The sequence below is a fragment of the Saccostrea echinata genome, unplaced genomic scaffold (genome assembly GCF_033153115.1).
Source record: "Saccostrea echinata isolate AGI-Se365-2 ecotype Australia unplaced genomic scaffold, CSIRO_AGI_Sech_v1 ptg000054l, whole genome shotgun sequence".
In the NCBI taxonomy this organism is placed as follows: domain Eukaryota; kingdom Metazoa; phylum Mollusca; class Bivalvia; order Ostreida; family Ostreidae; genus Saccostrea; species Saccostrea echinata.
The window spans coordinates 39293045-39319554 of record NW_026889803.1 but is presented as its reverse complement, the minus strand read 5'-3'; the positions used below and the strand labels follow the sequence as shown (position 1 = coordinate 39319554).

Here is a 26510-nt window from a genome sequence, read left to right as displayed (position 1 = left end):
AAAAAAACTTGTCTGGACATATCGTTGAAACCAAGAAACTTTAGAACCTCATGCTTGGTTCAAAGGTTACAAGCTAGTGTGGCCTGCCCATGAACCAAAATCATTTAAGTAGGTCAAGGTCACAGGGTAAGAATATTGAATTATTGTTCTAGCCACACCTTGGCGATGATAAATATTAGAAGCTTAGGATAAAGGTTGCTTGCAACTTGAGGATATGTCCTAACTCTGGGTAATTTAGACAAGGTCACAGGTTTTAGAAAAGGAAAATCCTTGTCTTGGCCATAACTTGGAAGTAAAGAAACATTAGAAAATGAAACAAAATACAAAGGTTGCCTTTGTCCAGAGAATTTTAACATCTCTGCACCATGCCATTAGACAAGGTCACTTGGGTTGAAGTGTAAAGTTCTTGTCCATACCATCATCTTGTAATGGAAAAAGAATAACACCAGATTATACTTAGCCCAATTTTATCTTGGGTTTATAATGATCAATGAAATGTCATAACCTTAAAACAAAGATTATTTAGACAAGGTCACAGGTTCAGAAGTGTCAAATTCAGGTCATGGATTCAGAAGTGTCAAATTCTGCACTTCTTGGAATTGTAAAACTCTAAAAGACTTGTAAAACTTTGTATCAGGAACATCAGAAGGTTATTCTTGGTGCAAAGATTGCTTGTGAAAAAGAGGTCTGTAATGATTCTTAGCTAAGATTGTTTGGATAAGGTCAAGGTCAGGGCTCAACATTAAACAAAATATCTACTTGTCAATCGGACAAGTTGCCAACAAATTTTACTCGTCCAAAGTCATTGTTTACTTGTCCAACTCTCAACAAATATGAGGAAATTTGGGGGGAAAAATTGAAGAATGAAGTAGTTATAAAGAATATTGACTTGCAAAGATTTCTTATATCATTAAATGAATTGAAATACAATAACATGGTCTGTAACCTCATCTTTAACAACATCAAGTGAGGTGTGACAGCCCCTAATAATGTTGAGTATTTTTGAAAGGAATGAAGCTGGGATTTTGAAGTTTGTCCGATCAGACAAGTGTGTCTGGATATTGACTTGTCCGATCACAAAAGGAACTTAAGACAGTGACAATCAGTGAAACATTAATGTTGAGCCCTGAAGCTCACATGGCCCATAAGTTAAAATGTTATTTTAGGCCATGATTTTTGATGTTAAAATTGTTAAAGTCATATTTTCATTCTCAACATAAAGGTTGCCCATGACAAGAGGTTTACAACCTTCAACCAAGTACATGTGAACAAACTTCAAACACAGGAATTTGCAATATAGGTTTGAAAGATAAAAATTCTTTGTTAAACTATGCTCTTTCTTAATTAAGGTACCCTGTCAAGGGGGGTTTGTCTCATTGTCTGCTTTAAACTCTATATGCAAAGTTATTTGATTACAAAAGTTAAATGATGACAGATTTATCCTAATGGAAATATTTACTTTCAGTGCATTTATTATTATGCCAACAGTTACCGTAAATAGATTTTGGGTCAATATTCCCTTGTCCCACTTAAGACTGTAGGTTTTGAACACCAGCTCATAAATAACTAATAGTTGCTTTTGACAAAGTTTTATCATGGTCCTTATTGACAAGGGGTATTCTTCTGTGACTGGACAATTGCACCTAATGATCTGTCCAATCATGTATCAATGGTAATTTACATGGCAATGCCATTCAAGATGTGAAAAGAACAATAGATATATTCTGTAAAATACATTTATTTTACCTTGTAGTTAATGATACAGGTATAAAAAAAATAAAATATTAACAATTTTAGGACAATTGATTTAAAGGCCTGTTTTTTAATGGTTTTTACTAAATGCATAAACAAACATTAATCATGTTAATTGAAATTATTTGGGTCTTCAAAATCAAGATCTTCAAAAGTTTTCATATTTTAATGTATAATGTAAATATACATACAATTGATAAAGCATGGATTCTAAATGTTTGCTTTATTTTTCTTAGAATTTTAATCACCTATGTAAAAATCTGTACCGGTATATATAATTAAAAGGTATAAGGTATTTCTGTTTTCTTTGCAGTCTTGTATAAGGCCCTCAGAATCTCAAACACTAAACATAAAAATAATTATGATGTTCAAAATCCAACAGATCAAAAGTTTACAAAATACAAAATGCACACAGCAAATGCTAAATTCTGGGAAGCACTGCAACAAATTGCATCTATGATTTAATTTACACAAAAAATTTTCTATTGAAGTCCATCTAAAATTTAAAATAGTTTTGAAGGATATATGATTATGATAATTAGATACAATGAACAGCTGATTATCAAAGATTTTATTTAACATTAAGTATCTCAATTTTAATAAAACAAAATTTGAAGAAATATTTTCAAGTTAAGGAATAATGTAAAATTTGTTTTTAAACAAGCTGAACCTTTCCATAAACATTGCATGTACTAGATATTAAACAAAAAAATTATCAAACAATTTACAATTTTTAAAAAATGTTCATGATCCCCTGACAAAAATACATATCAAAGCTGAACATTGTTAAACTTACGGCCCAATTTTCTGTCTTTTCTTATTGCTCCAATTATGTTTCTTGTTTATATCTCTTTAGATTAGATGAATCTACATGCAGTGCATAAAAATAATTTTGGTTCTTGAAAAAAATACAATAGCACATCCTTGAGAGCACAAATAATGAAATAATCTTAATAAAAAGATGTTTCCTTGGAGACAACATTTGTGAAAGAAAAAATTTTTTGTACATTTTGGCCACAATTAATGCTGTACCCGGTACATTTTGCCACTCAAATTTCACAAATATTTCACAACCATTGATATTCAAAAAAAATATTGCATATTTGTACAAGTTCCATACACATGTATATAAATTGTAAATGCAGTTTAATATCTGAAGAAAAGGTTTTCATTTTCATAAGAAAATATAACTTTGGCCTTGTGAAATTTATCACATGAGAGTCAATATCAACAGTAAATTATAGCACAAAGGTCAGTGTCCAATGTCACCGAAAATATCATTCCTATAAAATATCACAGAGTTGTGTAGAAGAGAAAATTAAATAGAATCAATTTCTATAAATTTTTACAAAAATGACAAATTCAATAACAAAGTGTATAGATCTGTCATTCTATATGTTCTAAAATTTAATTTCATAATGACTAACAACTGATTGCTCTATCACCTTAACAGAAGTGACTTGATATGTATCAGGCTGATAATTTTCATCCTTATACCTTTAAATAATTTACATTTTGAATTAATAAAGCAATATGCATGTACAGTCAAACCTCATTATCTCGAACTCGATGGGTCGAGAAAAAACTTCAAGATATCCAAGGCTTAGAGATATCAAGGATTAAATACTTAAAGAATAAGTGGTTGGAACTTCCAATTCACTTTGACATATTCATGGTATTCAAGATATTTGGTGTTCGAGATACCAAAGTTCAACTGTATATTTAATCTAAAAAAAAAAAAAAAAGAAACGTTCATTCATCTTCCCATACAGAATATAACAAAACTTATTAGTACATGATATCAGGAATGTTTGCAAGAGAAAAAAATATAAGAATGATTTTTATGGTTCTAATTTTCCCTCCAAAGCCTGAATTTCCTCTGTCACAGTTCGACATTCTTCATCCAAGTGTGAGTACTCTTGCTCTAGTTGTTTCTGTAGGCTTGGTTCACAACACAGCTTACGGTCTCTGAGGCAGATTCTAAGAAATAAAATTTTCACATTAAAAATTTTATTTCAATTTCAATCAAGTGTTTACAAACAGCTAGTGCATGATTTATAAAGATTGACTATATAATTGGGATTATTCAGGATCTCATGCACCTATCATAAGTCCTCTCCTTGCATCACTTGTTAAGATTATATATCGTAATTGTAAATACATACAATATACTAATGGCCCTCACCTGCGCTGTTTAAGTTCCACTAAATGAGTACGTAGTTGCTCAATTTTGCGCTTCAGTGCATCAGGACTAGCACAAGACAAGTCATCCATGATAGAATCAGATTCGAAAATGGCTGAATCACACTGGTCCCTGTTAGATTTGGAGTGGGTAATGGTTGTCAGAGTATTACTAACACTAGGAATGATAACATGGGATAAACTTGGATCTTTGTCCAAGCCATTCAGAGAGTTCTGAACATTCATACTTTGTTCAAGGTTATTGGGATTAATATTTTCCACTGAGATTTGATGTTCCACGTGGTCATGAAGAGGCTGGTTATCCACCTCCTCACTGGAAGATCTGAAGTCTTTTAATGTGGATGACTGACTTAAAGAATCTGTCTCAAACTTGTTTTTACGTTCCAATGAACTATTTTCTGACCCTGCAGCACTGTTATATGCAGTGTCTGTGGGGGTCCTTTCATCATTTTCTTCATCTAAATTATGTTCGTCTCTTTGGTTTTCATTGAGTTTAGACCAAATCTCATCGAACAAACTGCTATCATTGGCTCCAAGAAACCCTGTGCTGAAGGAATGTGTAAATGTCTTGGTCATAACAGATGCATTGGATGAAGACTTGGTAATCCTTGACAATGTTGCAGAAGATTTTCCAGAACAATTGGTTTTCACTATTGTAGAACTAAAGAATTCTTCATCTAGACTGTTAAAAGTTCTAGATTCTAAATATCCATTGGAAGTTCTTTGCACTTGTGTATACAGTTCCCCAGTTAATTCCCCTGGGACCCGTGGATTAGATATAGCACTATCATTAGCAGTGTCGTCTGCTGCCTCTGATTGTTGTGACATCACAGAGATCTCCATCACTGAGTCATCAGGGTCAGAGGTCGTGGTATCAACATGTGCCAGAATGGTCTTCTGTTAAAAAATAGTAAAGTACAAAATGAGGAATATATTACATTTACTATGACTTATGCATGATCTTTTATTTTCTTATTTATATTTATTTATAGTATCAACATGTGCCAAAATAGCTCCTTTTTTAAGGTGTAACAAATTCAGAAATTAATAACATTGAATAACTCGCACATGCAAAAATCTGGGGGGTGGGGGTTCATTTATGAACACATAACAAAATTGCTGAGTTGGAAAACCTATACATATGTATGTACATGTACCTCATCTACTGTGTCATAAGGGAATACATCTGACAATGGACTGTTGAGATTGTCTGACTGGATGTCATGGTAAGGAGATTCATCATCTACCCACAATTCCTTCAGTCCGACAGGAAGACATTCAGTTGATGTCTGGTTCATGAACACACGCAGCCAGCAGGCCATATCTTCTCTATTCAAAGGCTGAAAAAATTTATCACAGCATAAAAACAGTGCATCCTTATGGGACATGGTTGAGTCTAAATTCAGACAATTGTCTGCAAGAAATCATTTTACTTTGTATTGCCACATATTGTGACCTACTGTTGGGAGACATATTATTTCTCTACTCCTGCATGCCTCAATTGACAAGTAGTAAAACCATTGTTGGTTTGTATAATTTAATTTTTCTCTATGTACACTACACTAGAAATAAATGCATGAATTTACTTTAAATAAATACTTGCACGATTGACTGAAAGCAGCACTGCAGACAGTTTAAATGTGTTTTTGTGCAATCAGAAGAATTCCTACCTCTACTGTGATTTTTTCTCTGCCATTTTGTGAGATCATCAGCCCTAGTTCACTCTTGGTCTCCTCCACAGCTTGCTTCAGAACACAGGGGTACAGTGGGATTTCAAGCTCGCACACAGTGCTGGACTCATTCTTATAACACTCAAACATATTGTCTCGCACCACACACCATCGCTTACCCCACTTCCTCTTATTGAAACTACTGTAGATATTCAGGTAACCTTTAAAATAAAGAAGTGACTGTAACAATAATAGATCTGAAATAAACAATTCATACTTATAAAATAATCTTTGTTTCAAGACACCTCCTTCTTTCCCACTATGTGAGAAGAAATATTCTTTTGAATACTCATTTCAGTGATAGTATACATGTGTAAAAATACTAAAACTTCAAAAACTCTTTCTAAATATCTTACCATGTCCAAAATATTTGGCAATCACTGGTAAACTAATATAATTTACTCTCTAATATTGAGCTATCAAAATTTAATGAAATGGCTCAAGAGTGCAACTTTTCCTACCTTTATAAACAATTTTTCTATCACAGACCAAATCTTCAATAGAATTACAGGTATTTTTATTAAAGCTTGCTGTAGAGGCATTGGTATCTTTGGGAATGAGGTCAAGTTGGCTGTTGGTTTCACTTCCTGTTTCTACCAGGTTGCCAAGACTACTACTGTTTGGCAAAGCGGCAGCCATTTTCTTGCCCTTGTTTTTGCCAATGGATTCGAAGAAGGAGCTTGCTCTAGAAGCTATAGAACCCATCCTGCTTACTCTGTGTCGGTCCTCTGGAAGTAAACATTTATCATCATATTTTAGTGAAGAAAATAAATTGTTACCTATATATTTGACTCTGTAAATTGTGGGAGTATCAATGAAATTATCTAATGGTATTTTCATACATCAGGTACATCACAAAAAAACTGGCACTGAAAAGTATTTCAACAAATAATTTCATCTTCAGAAATGTTAATTAGTGATCAGTATTTATTAACGTTTAAGTACCAGTGTATAAAAACACTCTCCAAAATTTAGATAAGCTGTATATTAAAGTATAATTAAGTTTATTAATAAATATTTCAACTTATTCTAAGATTCTCCATATCTAAAATGTGATAACGTATCAATTTTTTCAAACATATCATTTAGTGTTCAAAAATGCATCCTTATATATCATAATCTTGAGATAATTCATACATTCTTTAGATTACATGTATATTTTGAATTTTTATTCCCTGGTAATGAAGTATGACAGTTTAATACCAAATAATGGTACTTAGGTGCAAGGATATGAAAAAAGTCTACACTAATTTAAAGAAGGAAGATAATATTGAATAATTTTGCATACATTTTGGGTACATTTCATTTATCATGTTTTAAAATGAGTCATACACAATACATATCTCACTCCAGGTACTTAGCCAAAACTGATTCAAATTTCACTCCTTTCACAATGAGTTTTTAGTAATCTGGAATTATACAGCTTATTGTACACATATGTCAGATAGTTTTAATGACACATGAGGATGACTTTAAAAAGACATTTAAATGTGATACAACATTGACTTGATGTTAAAACACCCCAGATACATGTATTATAACAAGTTTAAATTTAGGAACACGTGAAATAGTAAATATGTAATTTTACAAATGGATGATATATATACCGGTATTTAAATACCAATTTTAAGTCAAGTACTTACAAAAAAAAAAGGCCAGGGAAGGGAAACAGTGAAAGAAAGCAAATTCTAAATTCTAACAAGGCAGATATTTTTTGTTGTTTAAAAAAATAATTCTACTGCAATACAGAATGAAAAGATTAATCTTTAATTAAAAATAGCCCATTTTCTTCCAATCCCAACAAACTTTCCCCATAACACCCACTCCAATGTATAATTATATACCCTGGCTACAGAATTATGTCGAGCAACACTGAAATGGTTAAATCCTATTGGTTCTAAAAGATTTTTATAAGCACTCAAAAACAATTAATTTTAATTTCATTTAATTTTTCTTAAACATCACATGGAGATTTCAGATGTTATATTTGACTTTTTTCAGATTTAAAAGTCTCATTTCTACAATGTGATGGCATTTAACTCTTTTATAAGATGTCAGAATATTCCTGAAAATGTCACAAATATTTTGGACCAAACATTCATTAGGCAACTCCAAATTACATAATAAAAGCCATTGCTTGTCATCCTCAACACAATGCTAGCTATGTGCTTAGGAAAAACCTATCATCATATTGTCAAACTTAATGGCACCTTTTAAATCTGACCTTAATAGCAAAATATGTGGCAAGTCAAGAGAATGGCATTCATTTTGCAGTGGAAGAAGTAGCTAGTTAATTTGTAGACTTGGGAGAGATTATCATTTATACCAAGACTTAACATATTTAAACACAGAAATTCTGTTCATACACTAACACCTAAAATATGCAAAAACCTACTAATTCACGCGTAATATATTGATGTTTTACAAACTGATGCACAAGTACATCCCGGTGAAAATCGGCAAATTGTCAGGCAATTGATATGCAAGGTAAAATGATACATGGGGATTTAAATTGCACACATTATACAAAGCAGGCATAAGATACAACAGGCAAAAAAAAAAAAATAATAAAATAGTGAGCTGTTTTAACCTTCCTCTGCAGTCACAAATAACTGAAAAAGACCTGAAAGGAAAACAGTCCTTACATTGAATTCAATCAATCAAAAATGAATTTAAAAGTTTCCAAAATATTGCATGGTGCTTAAGTCCTGGAAAGGGATGATATTTTTTTTTATTGATTTTTGTTTCTAATTACCCTACATCTGCTATAAGTAAGACAGCATATTGAAGAATCTGTCTGGTTACAATATATTTGATATTACTAAGCTGTGACCCATTATATCTGCTGTGGCATAAGATCAATTTTCTAGGTGATGTTAGTTTTATAAATATACATGGATTTTTATGCTTTTGAAAATTTTACTTACTTCGACTTTTTCTTTTCATTGAAGAGTATTCAGTTTCAGAATTGCTGCTTTCTGTGGATATATTAGAAATGGATTTCCGGAAATCTGGCTATAAAAAAGAAAAGTGACATTTTTTTTTTTAAAATATCCTTTATAAGATTGACAAGAAGTATAAATCTTCACTAAAATTTTGATTTTTGTTACACAATTTATCTGTTAAAATTCTCATACCTTATTGCCATACACTCTACCATTTTCAGAGCCATTAAATGTGGAACCTCTAGCTAAGTGTTGATGCTGTCCTGGGGGAGGTTTTCCCTTACTCATGGCATTCATGAACTAGAAAAAAATTTACAAATTACAGCATTTATTTTTCAAAAGATTGATAAAAGGAATTCACAAAAACACAAACACCAGTAGTCTCCCTTACCTCTACCCACAACTGTGCCCAGTCTTTGAAATCCACAGAGAACATGTGAGTTTCCAGACTTGGATGAAGAAGACGGACATCAAATCCTCTCTTGTTTTCCTTCTCCAGATAGGAGGCTTCATAACCGGTCAGCTGGATGACCAGAGCAGGCTTGGACTCACTCTTCTCTGGCTTGTAACACACCATCCTGCCATCGGTCAGTGCGGCTAGCTTCCTCGTCCAGGATAACTTTCCTTTGTACATGAGTTCTCCAGAGAGAGTCACATCCTCTAATCGTTTGTATGGAAGGGTCACGTCCCACTCTTTGGAGGAACGGCTGATTTTTGGTTTAGATGACTTCTTCTTCTTCATTGGCCTACAATAATATTTTGATCTTTTTATCTCTGAATGCTGCAAACGTATGTTAAAAAAAAGAAAAAAAAAAGACTAAAATCACAAAGCATAGTGAATAGATACATGTAGAGAAGATTTATCGAGAATATTTCTGAATTTATGTTTGATCAACAAATTATACTCTACAAAATTATATGGAAGTACAAGCAAGTGCAATACATGTGTACAGAATCTATAAATTTTTTTAGTTATTTATTTTATTCTCCAGCATTTAACACAGACTATCATACTTAGGAAGCTTTATGTTCATTTTGGTCTCCAGTTCATCTTCGTTACATGATTCGTAGGAAGTCAAATCAGCATCATCTAAAAAATTAAGAATTTTTCTTGTTCAATTTTTATGTACATGTAAATAAATTGAAAGTACCCATGTCCAGTCAGCTATATCGATACTGTGAATTTTCAAAACTATTTTTATGCAAAATTATTCATGCTTAAATGCACAGACTGTAAATTAATCTAGCTATGACAAATTAGAGAGCTATATCCTTAATAAATATTATATCCATTTAAATTTCTTTGTGCAAGGTATTCTGCTGATATCAAATTCATAGTCTTTTAAATGACACAAGATACAAGGGTTATGAAACTCTGAACATGCCTGGATGAAATACATTGTGAAATGAGTTTTCCATTAGCATTTGAATAAAATCAAGTAGCTCCCTCTGAATAATGGGTGGCCATAAAAAAAAATCATGCACCTACTCATCCCTGACAATCTGTAGACACACAGGGTATATTAACAATACACTTGTCACCTTGAAAAAGTTCAAAACACTTTTTTATTAAATTTGCATGAATTGCATTCAACTGCACTCAAGAAATTCAAAGTGCATAACAACAAAGGCAAAAATAATTGTATATTGGGTCGATGCATCTCTTTTGTTGGGTGTTTTAAATTTCTACATGTATATCATAGGTTTGCAGGCAAACAATTTAATTGTAGTCAAATATAAAGGCAATAAAATTAAATTTCATAGTATTTGTATTGACTTTGGTTGAAAACTTTGGTGAATGTGATTCTCTAAAAGTACTTTAGTGTGCTTCACCAAACAATTAATCTACACAAACATTGATATTTGATTTTTTTTTCTTATGTGCAAATTAAAAATTTTTTTTTTACTGTTGGAATACTTTATAATTGTTAGTGCTTCCATGTATGTTTCTAATGGGACAACACAGTAAAATTTTCTTAAAAGGGCTACATTTCTATTTTTACTTTCAATCATTAGCTGCAAAGCAGTTTTTAGAAACCTTTTGCTTGCATAAAATCTTTCCTCGACCTCATGAAAATACATGATTATTGACGTATAAATATCATGCTGTTTAGAGAAAACCATGCTATTACCCTGCATTATCTTGGCACAATGAATTCATTAAGATGGGCGTAGGTGCTAATGCCAATTTTTAAAAATAAAATAAAGCTGCCATCACGTGACTTTGTCTAGTGCTAGATTTTTTTGGCATGATGTTAATTTCTACAGTTGTAATAAATTGTCTTCACTTTAACAGTTTGTATAAGATAAACTGTTAAAGCAGAGGTGAAGGCCATTTCACAGGTATCAAAATGTTTATCAAGTGTACAAACCATGACTTACAACCCTGTCACAGAAAAATGAATGCCCTTTTCTCAAACAAGTTACATAAAAGCTTAATGTGTTTTTTTTCTACTTTAACATATTTTCCTTTTTTTCAATGTTTGGATTTATATGACAATCATATCCATGTACAGATCATTTAATAGCTAGGTTCCAAAAGTATCATTAAATAAAGTAATTTATGTATATAAAGCATTGCAATTATGAACTAGCTGGTGAATGCCTTTCGAGGACATTCAAGAACAAAAAAATACATGGATTTTAATACATGTATATCTACTCCAGCAAAGTAGCTCCCTTTTAAATCATAAACACATATTTATCAAAGTAAATGGCTAATGTTGTATCTTTTATCCCCCCAGAGCACATGTTTAAGCTCTTCTTTAGGGGCACTCCACCTAAATCCTTTCAACTTTGTAGGGCAGGAATTATTCATTCACACTCAGGTGTCAGTTTTAATCACGTCATTCTCTTGTTTATCTCTTACTTTTGTTTGCAGAAAAAATTCTTTATTTCAAATGAAAAATGCCATGATGCAATCCATGATCTTATTCTTTTCTACAATTAGAAATTACATAATCTCCGTCTTTCTGACTCACCAAAAGGCTTTGCAAAGTCAAGATTTTATGCATAGTTAAAGATTTTTTGTGCTTTACAACGTAAAATTGGAGACCGAGTCAAAGGTAAATTGTCACATTTTCTTCGAAAATAGAAAGGTCTGATGCATTTGCTTTCTAAGATCCTCTGACAAAAATTTAAATGTTGTCAACTTGAAACTTTACAGGTAGTTGACAAAAATACCTGTTTATTGTGCATGATAAATGTTACTTCAAAAGAAAGACCATTGCTTTAAATTACAATATAGATTATAGATAAATAAAAATGACAAGATATTGATGGTTAACCACAATCAAATGCCTGGAAAAACAGACAATTACATTTAACCTTAGGGGTAATGTAATATGTTTACTTTAAATGCATAATTTCATACATGTCTAAAGAGTAAATATTACACTTGCTGCACAACAGTTGTCAAAACAAGGAGTACAAATGTGTTTTGAACATGTCAAATGTTTCATAACTTAATTTATGTTTACAATTCAAATGAAAAGTATTGAAAACTGAAAAAAAAAATGGTGTTCAGGAGTACCAAAATATTTTATCATTAACAGGACAAATTTACAACAGTAATGATTTAAATCAATATCTTAAATCAAAAAGCTTTAAAAACATGTCCTTAAGGATGAAAATTGTTTGCCCCTATATATTCTAGAACCATTCGTACAGTGTAGCAGTTAGATTGAAATGTGAGAGCTTAATGTATACTTATGATAAAAAAAAGATACCCCAGACAGCATCAGCCATATGTGACTCATAACAGGAAGGGAACACAAGAAAATGAAATGTCAAAACATTAACCTAAAAGGGAACTCTTTCTATACCTGTCAGATCCACACTTCCTTCAGATCTTTCATCCCTTCTCTCTGTGGCCTTATAAATGGTTGGGAGGCTGGGACGGGCAGGAAGGTCAGGAGGTTTATCCCCTTTAATGGAAGCCTGGCGTTCAGGAGGATCTGGTCGAGCAGGGAATACAGACCTGTCTCGCTGCAATGGAGGCTCAGAATTTTCCCTTCTTGGAGGAAGGGGTGGAGGTACAACATCTGCGGATTGCTCCCCCTGGATACTTGTGGTTGTGGCATAGTCATCTTTGGTGGGGGATTTGGTCTCCTCATAACCCCCAGATTGATCAGCTGATTGGCTGTGATTTGGGACTGGTATCTCATATAAATCCGTTTCATCACTATTTTTGGATTCACTGCAAGGTAGAATATTATGTTATTTTAACCTAGTTAAAAAATAAAGGTTAGACTTTGCTTAAAGTTCACAGCAATGAGCATGAAACTGCATTTTTCTTAGGATAATATATAGATACTCCTCTGCCTAAATGGGCATCTGGAAAGCTTTAACGAAATTTGTCTTTCAGACTCTTAAAGATAATCCCAACTCATAGTTGTTCATCTCTTTATGATAGTGGAAATCTAATCTATTACTTCGATATCAAAATTCACAAGAAAGACTAATATTTAAGCATATCAAATTACTACTGAAACTTGTACATTATATGTGATCTGTTCAAGTTTTATAATCCCTATATCAGTAAAACAATATTTTTATCCATTTGACAAACTGGAAATGATAAAGAAAATGATAATGTAGTAGAACCTCTCCCCTGTAGTTCGAAATGAAATGAGATTTCAGGGTCATGGGAAAATAAAAACCATCCATTCTGCTTTTTGTTGTGCAATTGCTACAGAAATATATCCCTGATACGGCACCTGGGTATATAGTTAAGAAGAAACATAAAGGCCTGTACTAACTTGTGTTCCTGCTTTATTTCTCCATCCTGGTGATTGAGATCAATATCATCGTAAACTTTCACCTCCTGTTAACAGAGTTAAAACAATCCTGGATTTTAAAAATGACAAAAAATCATGAAAAAGTGGGTGAATGAAAATAACATTCAAATATCTGTTTTTTATTAATCAACATTTTTTTTTTTTTCACTGATGAATAAAATCTGATGAAACAATGCTGTGTTCACTCCATAGAATGCTACAAAGGAAATGGGGGTGTATTTTAAATGAAGCGAATATATTTTGATGATATCTGAATTAAAACACTTGGCTGACCAAGACCTTAGCTTGTAATAATGGAGATATTATCGTGTTCCCACGACAGTCTCACAGACTTCCATTACCCCTGCTAGTCCTTTCTCAGACAGTCTCCTTCAAATTTCTCCCATAAAGAAATTCAGAAACACTTGAATGGGGACACACAGAGAATATAATTTGAAGGTCATTCTCTTTGTAAAAGAACTCATTATCACATTAAACAGGAAAAAGGAATCATTTGAGAAAACAATTTTCATTCAAATTCTGGGTGTTCTATATCACTTTCTGTAATGAACCATCATAAAGCCTGTTATGACAAAAAGCAAAAATGACTTTAAATTTAATATGTTGACGGTGCGACCGTTGGGGCGAGCGCAGTGTTCACTTCTTTATTATGATCCGCCTCTTCAAACCGCACGAGACATTTGGAACGTCTAGACTGTGACGTCACATGACGTCGTATGTTAGCTGCATTTCCATATACAAAGTTTAAAAAGTGCAAATATTTTAAAAAAGAACGTTTAATCTACTATCTGCAGGCAATATCCATTAAATTAAGGTGAGTTTATTTTGTGTGAATTTTTAGTTGTTGTCACCGCGTGAACGAAGTTAGCAGCGAGAACAAGAAGCGATGCATTGTGGGTCAGAATTACTGCGGAAAAAAATTCTGTTGAATGAATGTGCAGTAGTCCGAATTTTCTCTTCGCCCAGGCGTTGTCGTTAGAGCTCGCAGTGACGAGCGGCGCTTTGCGCCGCTCGCTGCGCTCGCTATTACCCCATTTAATTGTGTAGAGTAATATATTAATATGCCAAATTTATCAATCATATACATGTAATATCAAAACTTGGGTGAGACTATGCATGAATTTATATATTAATTCTGGATTTGTGTGGATAAACTAGTAATTTGATAATTTAGAAATCAATACACTGCAAACTCAAAGTCAAAAGCTAGGATACCCAAAATCTGGAGAAATGGGGGATTAGATTTTTTTTTCTTTTGCAGTTTTTAGGTTCAAATTATTTTGTAATATGGAAAATAAGATTAAATTTGTACATACCGGGTATTTATTTTGGGGGAATTCATTCCCCCCCCCCCAACTTTTTTGCATTTTTAATATAGATATAAAGTATAGATTTGGGGAGAATGAAAAAAATATGGCTGGTTTGATACAGAAATTTCATTATCAATATATGTATTAGCAATAATTAAGCCTACACAAACTGTGTTAGAGATTTCTATGGTGTAATCTTTCGAGTATCTGAGGTCCTTAACATTAAGATTCAATCTATACAAGGGGATTCTACATTAGAAATTTAAGGATGATGAATTTAAAATTGGATAATGCTGATGCAGGGCTTTTTCTTTTAATGACTTTAATACATGTGCATGTTACTAAGCCATACTGATAATAAAGGAACGATGACCACACAGGGAACCCTCTATCCTGATTGATAGATAATCTGGATATAATGCCTCATCTTCCTAATGATGGATTAGTCTCAGAATATCTGAGAAAATTTCTAGAAAACTGGAAACAACACTCCATAAACCCACAGATCCATCTTTTTGACTGACAAGACAAACACAGATAGGACTAAAACGTGTCCCTGACTTCAATTTCAAAGCCCAATCATTATTTATCTTAAAGCACCTGTTTCTTTTTGAATTAATTAATTGTTAGTGAAAAACAATATCACTACACTATATGCAATATAAATTAGAATAAAATTTAATGTTTTTGTCCCTTAATCACTAAACACTGAATTTTAATTTCATTGTGAAATGTCTTTTATAATTATACATTCAAGCAATCTGACCTGAATTTATACCTGACAAACACAGATGTTTCAAAAGGAACCTGTTTGACATTTTCCTTTGATCTTGTGATGTGTACGATACGTGTATATTTGTAAATAAAAGATCTAAAATGTACCTTTCCCTCAATGGCCTCCAGTTCCTCTGGGGCGATAAACGAACGTGAAATTTCTCTCTGATGTGCAGCAAAATCATTCTCTTGAGATTCAAACAAAAAGTGGTCGTGACTGAGTGTTGGGGACTTTGGGTCACCTGTTGCTTTGATGGGTGAAGGAGAAAAGGGGGCTCCAAAGTCAGGCACTGCAAACGTAGGAAAAAAATTGTATGTAAACATATTCAGTGCATATCATACAGGTAACGTACAGAACAAATACATTTTGTATGAGGTCATAGAAATTGTGTTTAGTTGTGGTGAGTTTTTCTGTCAAATTATATTGCTCAAAGGTATATATATATAGAGAGAGAGAGAGCAAGAGAGAGATAACCAAACCACAGGATTACACACAAAATTAACATGTCAGATTATTCTACATAACACACACACTTTACTTTTATTTTTACTAGAACCCCCACAGTGCAAGACAAGGATTTTACAACTGCTTATTACAGGAAAACTTTAAGAAGACATCAGAAAGGGACATCAAAAGAACCAGGCCCTGCCAACAAATAACTGTCAATTGCTGACAAACTGTTCATTATCCATCCCATCTAGCTTCTGGACATCTCAGTTTGACTTTTAATGTCTTCTTTTGTGCTCTTTATTTAGGCCATCTCAAATATGTAAATTATAGGGAAAGGATTAGAAACTTCAAGGACAAGAGGACATTTTCAAACATGCTTTCCTACTTTGTGTGTTAATTTTTTTTAAACCCTAGCTCTCCAAAAATCTGTTTAGATGGTTAATTTATTGTGTCAATAGATGTATGTGTGGTGAGAGTTAGTCTGCAATTGTCTTGTCATGCTCATCTCTAGCTTACCTTTTAATCGTGGGGGGACACTAGGCGGTAATTTTAGAATATCGAGTCTCTCCAGATAATACAGCCGTTTGTTTTCTGTCTCTTCTGACAACTTTTCTCGAGCCAAGTCTTGACACAGAAATTCTTCTATTCCAGGAAGAAGCTCTGAAAAAAAAAATGGAAAAACCTGTATTTTTTAAAATCTTCAGTAATCCATCATTCAAAATGTCATAATTTTTACAGATTAATTAACAGTGTGTACCTATCCAAAGGAGGTTCCAATCGACAGAACATAATGGCCTATTAGATCTGGCTGCCATTGCAGCAGGTAGAGAAGAGGAAAAGTTTTTGTTTCCTCAGATGAAATCTTGTTAGATTTTTTAATTGTCAGATTGCCAAGCAATCGGTAATCTTTGAACAGAATTTGTTAACAAGCTATTTGTACGGTAATGTGCAGCCTCCTATCTGCCGAATGTACTGAACATCAAAAAAGGAAAGTAAGGGGTGAAATGAAGAAATGTTTAGAATAGGAAGATCTGCAAGGTGTTTCTATTTATCAAAATTTTGGGGCAGATTGATAAAACCAGAGCTGCCATCATTGATAGAACTGTCAAATCTAGTTTATATCAAAGTAATGACTGACGTGTGGTAGCAAAGAGCAATTGGAAGGCAAACCTAATGTTAAGTTATATTTGCACATTAAGAAACAAAATGGAATGGTATTTTTGAGTCTGAGCCAGAACTTTTACTTTATTAACTCTAGCCTTTATGAGAATCAATTTGTGTTTAAGACAGTGCCAGAAATGAAAAAAAGCTGGGTATTCAAATAAATCATCAATACTCTTAAAAAAATTCCAACTAGACAATTCAATCACAAGCATGTTGTGTACTTAAGAGTAACTTTGTTAATACCCGGAATTTACCTGCAATTGATAAGTATTTCTGGAATATATGATTTATACTGACATATTAGTGATTATGCATTCATAGACACCTTAATTGGTATCACAATGTAGTAAATGAGGTATAAAAAAGATTAATGAAATCAATATCTGGTGAAATTGATTACTATAAATTTGTTACTAAATGAATTGATTGATAAGCTCAATGTGCCAGGTCTTTAAAACCTTATACATAACATCAGATATAATCTTCTAGAAGCTCTTTGAACACTTCAATAGCATATTTGTAATTAATATATAAAAGTCAAACACACTGGCTTTACACTTACGTCATTAAGACATTTGAAAATCTGCTTATAGTTAAATAGCTTCACAAAGTCCTTGTAGGCTTTTAAGTATGAAGGAGAGCATGTCAAAATGATGATGAATAACCACAAAATTTATACATGTAAAAATAATCTTAGTACTCTTGGGCTAATTTCAAATCATAATTTCATTAAGCAGGTGTAAGCTCCAGTTATATTCTTTTGCAACCATATGTATTAATTTGAATAACTTATGATGGTTGTATTTTTCAAGCATCCTGTGTTAAATCAAAATGACTATAAAAATATTCAGAGTCACTTTAACCCAGCTATACAATCATATTTGTTTACAGCAGACTTACCTAGAACAGTGTAGAACTGTCCAGCACCTGCAGAAATTTTCAAACAAGGAAACTTGGTCAAAAAATTTCCTCTATAAAATTTTCTCTTCCACCAACTACCAACTACAACTACCCAACTGTCAATCAAACACATGACATAATACTATAGCATAAGATATGCCATTAGACGGCGACATCATTAGAATAAGGTGGAAGGGTTGACACGTATTATACTGAATGTTGATACAGGGGTATCTGTAGAGTTCAGCATCCCTTTGACAATGTAGTAAAGATTAAAGAATCATAATCCCTTAAAGACATGCACATATGCCACATTTTAACATATCTCAGTGAAAGTTTTTATCATATTAAGATTGAAATGTTAGTTTTATATAAAAAGGACATTTATTCTGCAAAATATATGAATTTGTAAGTTATCATTTACATTAATGAACTATCTGTACAAAATCTTATTAGGTGGTGAAGGTGAGAGAGAGAGAGAGAGAGAGAGAGAGAGAAAGTATGGATATACAATATACTAATGCATATGTACTTGTACAAAAGCAATGTCTTGAGAGATTTTATAGATTTCCCAATCTCCAATTCTTCAGTGTAAGTTCTATACTGCCTTTTATATTAAAGAAAAAGGTGCATGCAAATAGACTACAGGTCATTTTGACTTCATTGCATTATTACCCTCTAAGTAAAAAGGGAAAGGTTTTTAAATACTTAATCCATTTTAACTTTTAAATCCCTTCTTGCAATCTCTTGAAGTCATGCAGGAATTAGTAAAATTACCTTAGATTTCTGCACCTAACTGAACTTGAATATACTTAGCTGCAACCTTAATTAATCAGCTTGTAATTGCACATAAATAAAATATGTTTTCACCTTTCAGTCATGCAGCAGATCGTCAAAATCATCTACCACATGTCTAACTGAAAGCACATAATGTTTTCAAGGCTCCTTCGTTTTCACAATTCATAATTACATGCAAAAGCGCTACTTAATTGATAATGACTTTAATTTTTTTCTTTTCTTACCACATCACTGACTTTCTAACTTTTTTAATTTTAAATAAAAGCAGCACACTGCATATCCTCTTATACAAGCATTCTAGGAAAGAATTTAAGGATCTGTCATTTTTCCAAATGTCAGGGAGATTGATTTTTCTGTGTATGGTTTTCCTCCTTGTGAACTTAAATCCCCATCTCTTTGAAGACAGGTGAGAGAATCAGCTACCTTCACAGTGATATACATTACTTTACATACTGATCAATTTATAATGAAATTCATTGACCAGATCTACTGCTAGTGGGTTTTTTTCTCTTTCCTAATTAAGAACTTCAAACAAAGAGAACAAAATAACACCACCCGGGCAACATTTTTTTTTTTGCTCTTGAAAATAGCGGCTAGGATTTAACGAAATGCTGACACAGACTGTTTAAACAAATCTTATTCTATTGCAGTGCACTGTGTTTTTTGTAACATTCGTGAGATAGCTGGTTGTAGATGATCATCTATCATTTTGTCTAACATCCTGCTCTTCAGGTAAAAAAGAACGGAAAATATTTGTCGGAAAATTACCTGCTTTTTCACAAACAAAAATTAAGGCCAGAGAGATTTATTTTTTTCTGCCTAAGCTTTAATATTGGGTATGATTTGACGCAGAATACATATCAATGCCAATATACACAGTGTAGGTATTTTACACAAATACTTGGATGTAAGTACCAGTACATATACGCATCTTTTGTACTTTATGAAACTCTGGATTCCTATCAGACTAAAGTTTAACTTTTCCCCCTCCCCCCAGGTGCATTAATTCATGTATACCATATTTATCTCACAATTTATTTTACTATTTGTTTATTTATGTGTTTGTTACATTTTCTTTTGCTTCTTCAAGTTTAAGAACCGTTCACGGTAGCTCAGTTGGTAGAGCGCTCGCTCCGTGATCGGGAGGTCGTGAGTTCGAATCTCGGCCGCGACAGACCCAAGTCGATAAAATGGGTAGCAACTGTTCCTTCGCCATGCGCTCGGCACTTTGAAGTGAAAGTTGCGGGTCCTTCGGATGAGACCTTAAAAACCGAGGCCCCGTGTCACGGCAGGCGTTGGCACGATAAAGATCCCTCACTGCTCAATGGCCCTGAGTGCCGAGTAAAGGTCAAAATTTGAAGCCCTTCACCGGTATATGGTGACGTCTCTATATGAGTGAAAAATTCTCGAATGGGACGTAAAACAATACACAATCAATCAATCAATCAAGTTTAAGAAACCACACCCTAGCTATGATTGTTAGACTAAATGCAGAAACTTTAAAATATGCCATACAGGTAAATAGTAATTTAAATTGTTGTTCCTCAATATTAAACTTCTATGTTTACAGTAAGCATTCTAAATAGAACTTCTGTATATGCAAAGAAGAGCTGAATAGGAAGTACCAGTATAAGGAAAATTCTCCAGATATTTTTGACTCATTACGAGGTGATAAACTTTGTGATGCAATCTTAGCACTATTTCACACCTCACTTATTACTTAATATATATCTTCAGTAGAATCAAGGTTTTTGAACCAAAGGACTGAAATTGGATCGTCTTCGTGCACGTCTTTAATTAGGAGACTGTTACCTTCATGGTCTAAGTGTTCCACACAACTAATAGTTATTTAAGAAAACTTGCATAATTGTGCATGATGATATGCAAGCATGCATGAAAATGGAATGTGCAAAGTAGCTCATTCTGGTGCATGTACATATGCATTGAATAGTATTTTATGGTCTGACAGTGGATACATTCTTCTTTAAGTGTCAAAAGTACAAGGAATGTCAACACTGCACAAATGTTACTTTTTATTAACAGCATAGGACACCTGCCCTCCTCAAAATATATGTACATGTCAAGAAAACAGCACATTTTTATTCCCCCAAAGGATCTTTTTGTTTCATTTCTTGTGACAGAGGGACCAGGTCCCAAGGGGGAAACTCACATGAACCAACAGCTGATAATAGACCACAGTGTATGCAAAAGAAGATAATATTGTCAACTACATTCCTCCATGAGACTTTGCAGCTGCACAAAATTTCTGTTCATAGAAATACATGCAAGTCAGAAATCATCTGCTATTGAGAGAGAGAGAGAGAGAAGGAGAGAGAATGAGAGAAGAATGAATGGTTAAGACAATCTCATATTTGTGACTGCTACAGTACAGACAATCCTTGTTAACCAATATCTTGTAATAAAGTACATGTTCGTGTTAATATTGACATCAGTCTGGTCTATTTCTTGCCTGACAAATGATAATCACATCAGGTGTCCATAATTATGTGTCATCCTTCTCGTTCCTACCCAAGTATTTAACTTCAGTGGTCAGTATCAATATCCAAAAAAAAAAAAAAAAAAAATCGCACTTTTGTTATAGACATGGAAAAGTGCTTTAAAAAATTTCATTTTGCTCAAGATGAAATTGATACACGTTACAGGGTTCATTTTTCTTTAGTGATTTCAACTAATTGGGTCAATGAAATTTAATCCTCAATCTTTAATTCTAAAATGATTGAAAAAAAAAGTTGTCAATAAATTCAGGATGGGTCACCTTTAAATCAACATGGCAGATAGATTTATACTACCCAAATTCATAATGTATGCAATGAGATTCTTTTTTCTTCACGCTATAAACTGGTAACAAAGTCCATATTCTATTATCTACCTGAACAAAGAAAAACCAGGTAGATCTCACCTGAATACAGAGACAAAATTACAAGTCAGTGCACTTATGACACCTGCACAGCCCGCAGATTACACGCCCAGGTGTGTGGTTAGAGATACTCTGATATCTGATGAACAAACCACAGAAAACTGCCACCGCAACCAATCTATAGTGCCCTGCCTTATCCTGTGTGACCACTCTTTCACAGCTTCTGCCAGAAGTCACTGGGGGTGATAAGATAGTGACCAACTTTATATCAAACACAATTGATTTCAGATTTATGATTGTATCCCTTTTCTGGGGAACAGTCATTGATTCTAGTGTGGTCTGTTACTTTGCAAGGGTTCAAATGAGGCTGTCTAGCTGAGCTGAGAGAGTGAACATTTGCACAGATTCTTTTTGAAGGTTCAGTAAAATTCAGAAATCAAGGATATCTTATAGGTTTGGAGGATTTATGCTGAATTTACAAATGTTTTTCTTTAATTATAAAGCATTCTAGTAATGTAGGAGCTTTTAAAGAAATATTTGTAAAATGTTTAAAGCTATAATATGTATCAGAATTAGCCCAGACAAAATGTTGTCTCTTGGTATGAAAGACCTTTAGGACATGTGAATATAAATAAAAAGTGCTTAGTGATATTTTAAATACCAGTAGCCAACCTTCCATAACAAGTGCTTTTATAATATCTATACATAAGATAAAATACAGACATTCTATAAAATATTTAAATATTTAAGAAAAATAACTTGATTTAAGCAAAAAAAAAGTCTGCTTTTGGATAATATGGACTCACACTATGTCAAGAGAGAGAGAAAGACAGACAGGCAGACAAGGGTAGATCTATCATCTACTATTTACTATGTTCAAAAAATCTTACATCATATTACAATTTCTGTAACTGAGCACAGCTGGAACTACAGGATAAATGGTATGTTACACATTTTTGTAGAAATGACATAAAAAAAATTTATGTTCATCACCTCAATATAAGCAAAGTGTGAAATGAAAAAGTAAACAATTCTTTATGAAGTAACACTAATCCATATGATTAATTATAAATGGAAAAACGAGGGACTTTACATAAGATATCAGCTTTCAAGTGAAATGCTCTTATGTCTAGAATTATTGGTTATTTTTATCGATCTCCAATAATGCCACTGCAGATGGTGTATGTTACAAATTATTGCTGTAGAAACAACCATTTATGTACATTAACTGATGGCCCATTATTATAGTTGACCAGTGTACTTGGACCACAGTGATCTAATGTTTGTAAATTCTGTGTTTACCACAGAGTGAGAGAGAGAGAGAGAGAGAGAGAGAGGGGACAGAGAGGGCTTATTGAGCCAATGTTGTCAATCAAACTAATTCCTGTTATCTTTGACATTCCAAAATGATTTCAAATAAAGTGGTTGATAAAGGAATAAGAAGTATCTATCCATTGAAAGTAAATAAGCCCCTCAAGTCTCTATTATATAACTGTTTACATGGGGGCAAATGTTGGAGACTTCTATCATTTTCTAAACACAGCATGTCCTAAACTTAATTGATAATAAACATCAACACCTGAAAAGGTAAACACAGACAGGTGATATGCAATAGTTCATAAAACTTGATTGAAGTATCGTCAGTATGTGTACCCATAGGAAATTTACAAATAATTGCATAAGTCAATCACCGATACAACATGGCCTGTGGAACAAAGAAATCAAATGTTTTACAAATGAGGGAGGTGTTTTACAAGGATCACTGATGTCCCCATATCTGTCAATGTTAACTGACAATATGCAAACATGTGCAATCTACACACTGAAAGTTGATAAATATTTTTATGTGGCCTACATTTATTTTTCCTAGAAAATTACATTTTTTTAAAGTTGCATGGTTGCATTAACAAAATATACAGGTACACAGAGAAGGTTTAAATATTCTATAAATATAAAGGTCTATCAGATCTATTTTTTTTTTTTTTTAAAAAAAAGATATTTTCTAAGTATCTTCGTTTCAAAAAATTCAACAAAAGTCTATTTACACATAACTTACAATTAAAGTTAATGCATTAATTTTTATAACTATTCAGTTTAAGTACAGTAAATTAACCAAAGCAAAATCTAATTCTGACCTTGAAAATTGAAGAAGATGATTTGATAACTTAATCTATAGAGAGGGATGACTCAAATGTAAAACCCTAGTGGAGTCATCCTGAAATATGAAGATTTAAACATCCACTATCTGGACAAATGAAATCATACAAATGTGCTCAAGCATCCAATACTCAATAATAGGTGAATTCACCGCAACTGATGAAAGAATCAAATTTCAACATGGAGGTAAACAATAAACGATAAAGGAATAGTTTTTTGGAATTTTTTCAATTTAATAACCTTGTTTAAAAAGGACAAAAAATTTAATTTTCTACACTCAAATACAACATATTTCATTAAATTTCCCTAGCTTCTGTATAATTTGCATATCATTATTGAATAAGATATGAAATTTAATTCAATTTTCAATTTGCAACAGCTGATGTTCACATATGATTCAAATGAAATGTTACCCAGACCACAGTTTATTTCATTACAACTCCATGTTCTTAAAAAATTGTTTCCTTTCCTAAAATATCATGATATTATATTTTAAAAAAATTAAAACTTTCTGTAATTCAAATGCAGCTCCTTCTTCAAATATTTTCTTAAGAAAATGTATTGTTTGACTACGGGACAAATACTTAATATCTTAGTATACAGTATATTTTCCGAATTTTTGCTGATGAATACTCTCTCTCACTGGTGTGTAATATATTTTCAGCACTAGATGACCTATACCTCTGATTTACAACTGCTGGTCTGTAAGTGTCCAAGTGAGTCTAATTCAATCAAGTTTACAGCAACCTGGCCTGAATGAGAATTACCACCTTCAAATTGAAAGCTTCTAAGCTTCACTTCTCACACCCAATCCACAAAAGTTCAAACCCTATCATTTTAAAACTGGGTAGCTCATTCAATAAATCTAACCTTTAGAGGCTCGAGTCTCGACACCTATGTGTCAAGTCATTGGACCATTATTAGCACACATGTAAAAACATCCTTAGGATATAGTCATACAAATATAAAATAATCCTTCCTCAACTGGTTTATTGCTCCAAAATGTCACCTAGTGTATTTTTGTTTTCTATTTTTCTCTCTGTTTTAACACTAACCTATGTAAAGCTTGTTGACTCTACACATTACCATTACGTCATTTTGTATAACAGTATTATTGGATGTGTACAAAAACTATTTGCTAATTTAAAGAAATCAGTTCAAGATTGTATTATTACTTTTGTTGACATGTTGAAATGTTTATAATTAGATTCTGAGAGTGTATGTATTTGCATAAGTTTTAAGAACTCAAGTTGAATCCTTCAAAACTTTTTTTTTTTTTATCAATCAACAATACTTAGAGAAAGTACATAACAATCAAACTGGCTGTTGTATACATCAAATTATATCATTATTTATAAATGATCGTTTTTCTCTCCCTAAATTTTTTCAGGTTGGGGTAGTTGGGGATTACTTTAAAAAAAACAACATATAATTAATCTAATTAATTTAATATCTTTATTCATGACTATCTAAGAAACTAAAAATCTAAAAAAAAAAAAAAAAAAAAAAAAAAAAAATTTAAAAAATTAAAAAAAACAAAAAAAAAAAACAAGAAAATAAAAAACTGAAGTAAGAATGAAGAAGAGATATTAAATATTCTCTAGCTCCTCTCTTAAATAAATAGCAAATTGCAAATGTCTTGCCATCAATTAAATTTGTAGGATAAGGATAAATGAAAGTTTCCTTAGGGAGGGGTGGAAAAGATTGTTAATTAGGTCACACAAAATATAACAGAATATATGACACAAAGTGCTGACTTAGTTTGACGAATTTAAATTTTTCTTTTCTTTTGTTTAACCTGCTGAAAGATATGTACAAAGTTAATTAATTGGCATTTTTTGGTTTAAATGTGATTAACAAGAAACATATGCCCAGAAGAGAAATGATTAAAATTGGTTTAAGGGGGAAAGAACTGAATAAGGTCTCCCACATGTATCTGAAATATGACATACGCTTTTTTGCAACTGACAATCTTTTTTTTTAAAGAACTTTTTAAAGAAAAAAGTTTTATTCCAAAAAAAAAAAAAATCACCAAACTCACTCCTCAGCTATATAGACTACTTGATGACCAGTGCTTACTGACCAGTAGGCCTAATGTTACAGCAATATTTACATCACTGGCCGTTGTTTACCAGTAGTCACCATTGTCTAAATCATTCACTAAGTCAAATTTTAAAAATGACGCTCACCTTCGAGTTTATCCATCTGAAGTCTACAAATTCACAGAATAAAAGTATTTGTAATCGTATTTCATCCTTCTGTTCATCTACTTCTGTTTACTTTTAACTGTCACATACTTCGATTGCACACCTTCGTCTAAAACAGCTGGAGATAGCGTGACTAGTAAGTTGTACCTCTCATATGTAAATAACCAATTAAATTGAAGGTATTATTTCCCCGGGAAATTTGTCAACCAATGGAATTTGTCTTAACATATTGGGGTTCGTGGTGGTACTGAACCGACGATTTTTCAAAGGAAAATGGAAAGAACAAATAACCAATCTTAAAAAAATCAACAAATGAATCTTTGGACAATGGTATATGGTTATTTTAATTATCAATTGTTTATAAATGGTTGTTCGGTCTGATAATTGCAGTATTTATTTATAAATGCACGTGTTTTTTAAAGATGGCGGTTACTGAATAAGTT

The 26510-nt window shown here is 32.6% G+C and overlaps 1 protein-coding gene across 3 annotated transcripts; it reads right to left on the bottom strand.

Moving 5' to 3' along the window:
* Positions 1-1764: 1764 nt before the first annotated feature.
* On the bottom strand, positions 1765-26213 carry LOC133205469 (uncharacterized). 3 transcript variants are annotated; one of them, XM_061341290.1, is made up of 15 exons: positions 16721-16802; positions 16480-16623; positions 15621-15802; positions 13390-13454; positions 12454-12827; positions 9644-9719; positions 9021-9375; positions 8822-8929; positions 8612-8699; positions 8275-8307; positions 6146-6412; positions 5625-5845; positions 5112-5294; positions 3938-4851; positions 1765-3732 (listed from the first exon to the last, which is right to left on the bottom strand). In XM_061341290.1, the coding sequence occupies exons 1-15, from the start codon at positions 16776-16778 to the stop codon at positions 3594-3596; spliced, it is 3207 nt and encodes a 1068-aa protein (XP_061197274.1). In that variant the 5' UTR covers positions 16779-16802; the 3' UTR covers positions 1765-3593. The 3 variants fall into 3 exon arrangements, with proteins under 3 accessions (XP_061197274.1, XP_061197275.1, XP_061197276.1); XM_061341292.1 differs by lacking the exon at positions 16721-16802 and adding an exon at positions 26050-26213 and having other exon boundaries at positions 1766-3732; XM_061341291.1 differs by lacking the exon at positions 8275-8307.
* Between the last annotated feature and the right edge of the window lie 297 nt (positions 26214-26510).

Excerpts from the sequence above, each read along its gene's own strand:
- LOC133205469 (XM_061341290.1), bottom strand. The coding sequence starts at position 16,778 with ATGGCAGCCAGATCTAATAGGCCATTATGTTCTGTCGATTGGAACCTC. Across the intron at positions 5,846-6,145 it reads TAGAAAAATTGTTTATAAAG|GTTACCTGAATATCTACAGT; the intron begins GTAGGAAAAGTT and ends TTTATTTTAAAG. Across the intron at positions 4,852-5,111 it reads CTTATGACACAGTAGATGAG|AAGACCATTCTGGCACATGT; the intron begins GTACATGTACAT and ends ATTTTTTAACAG.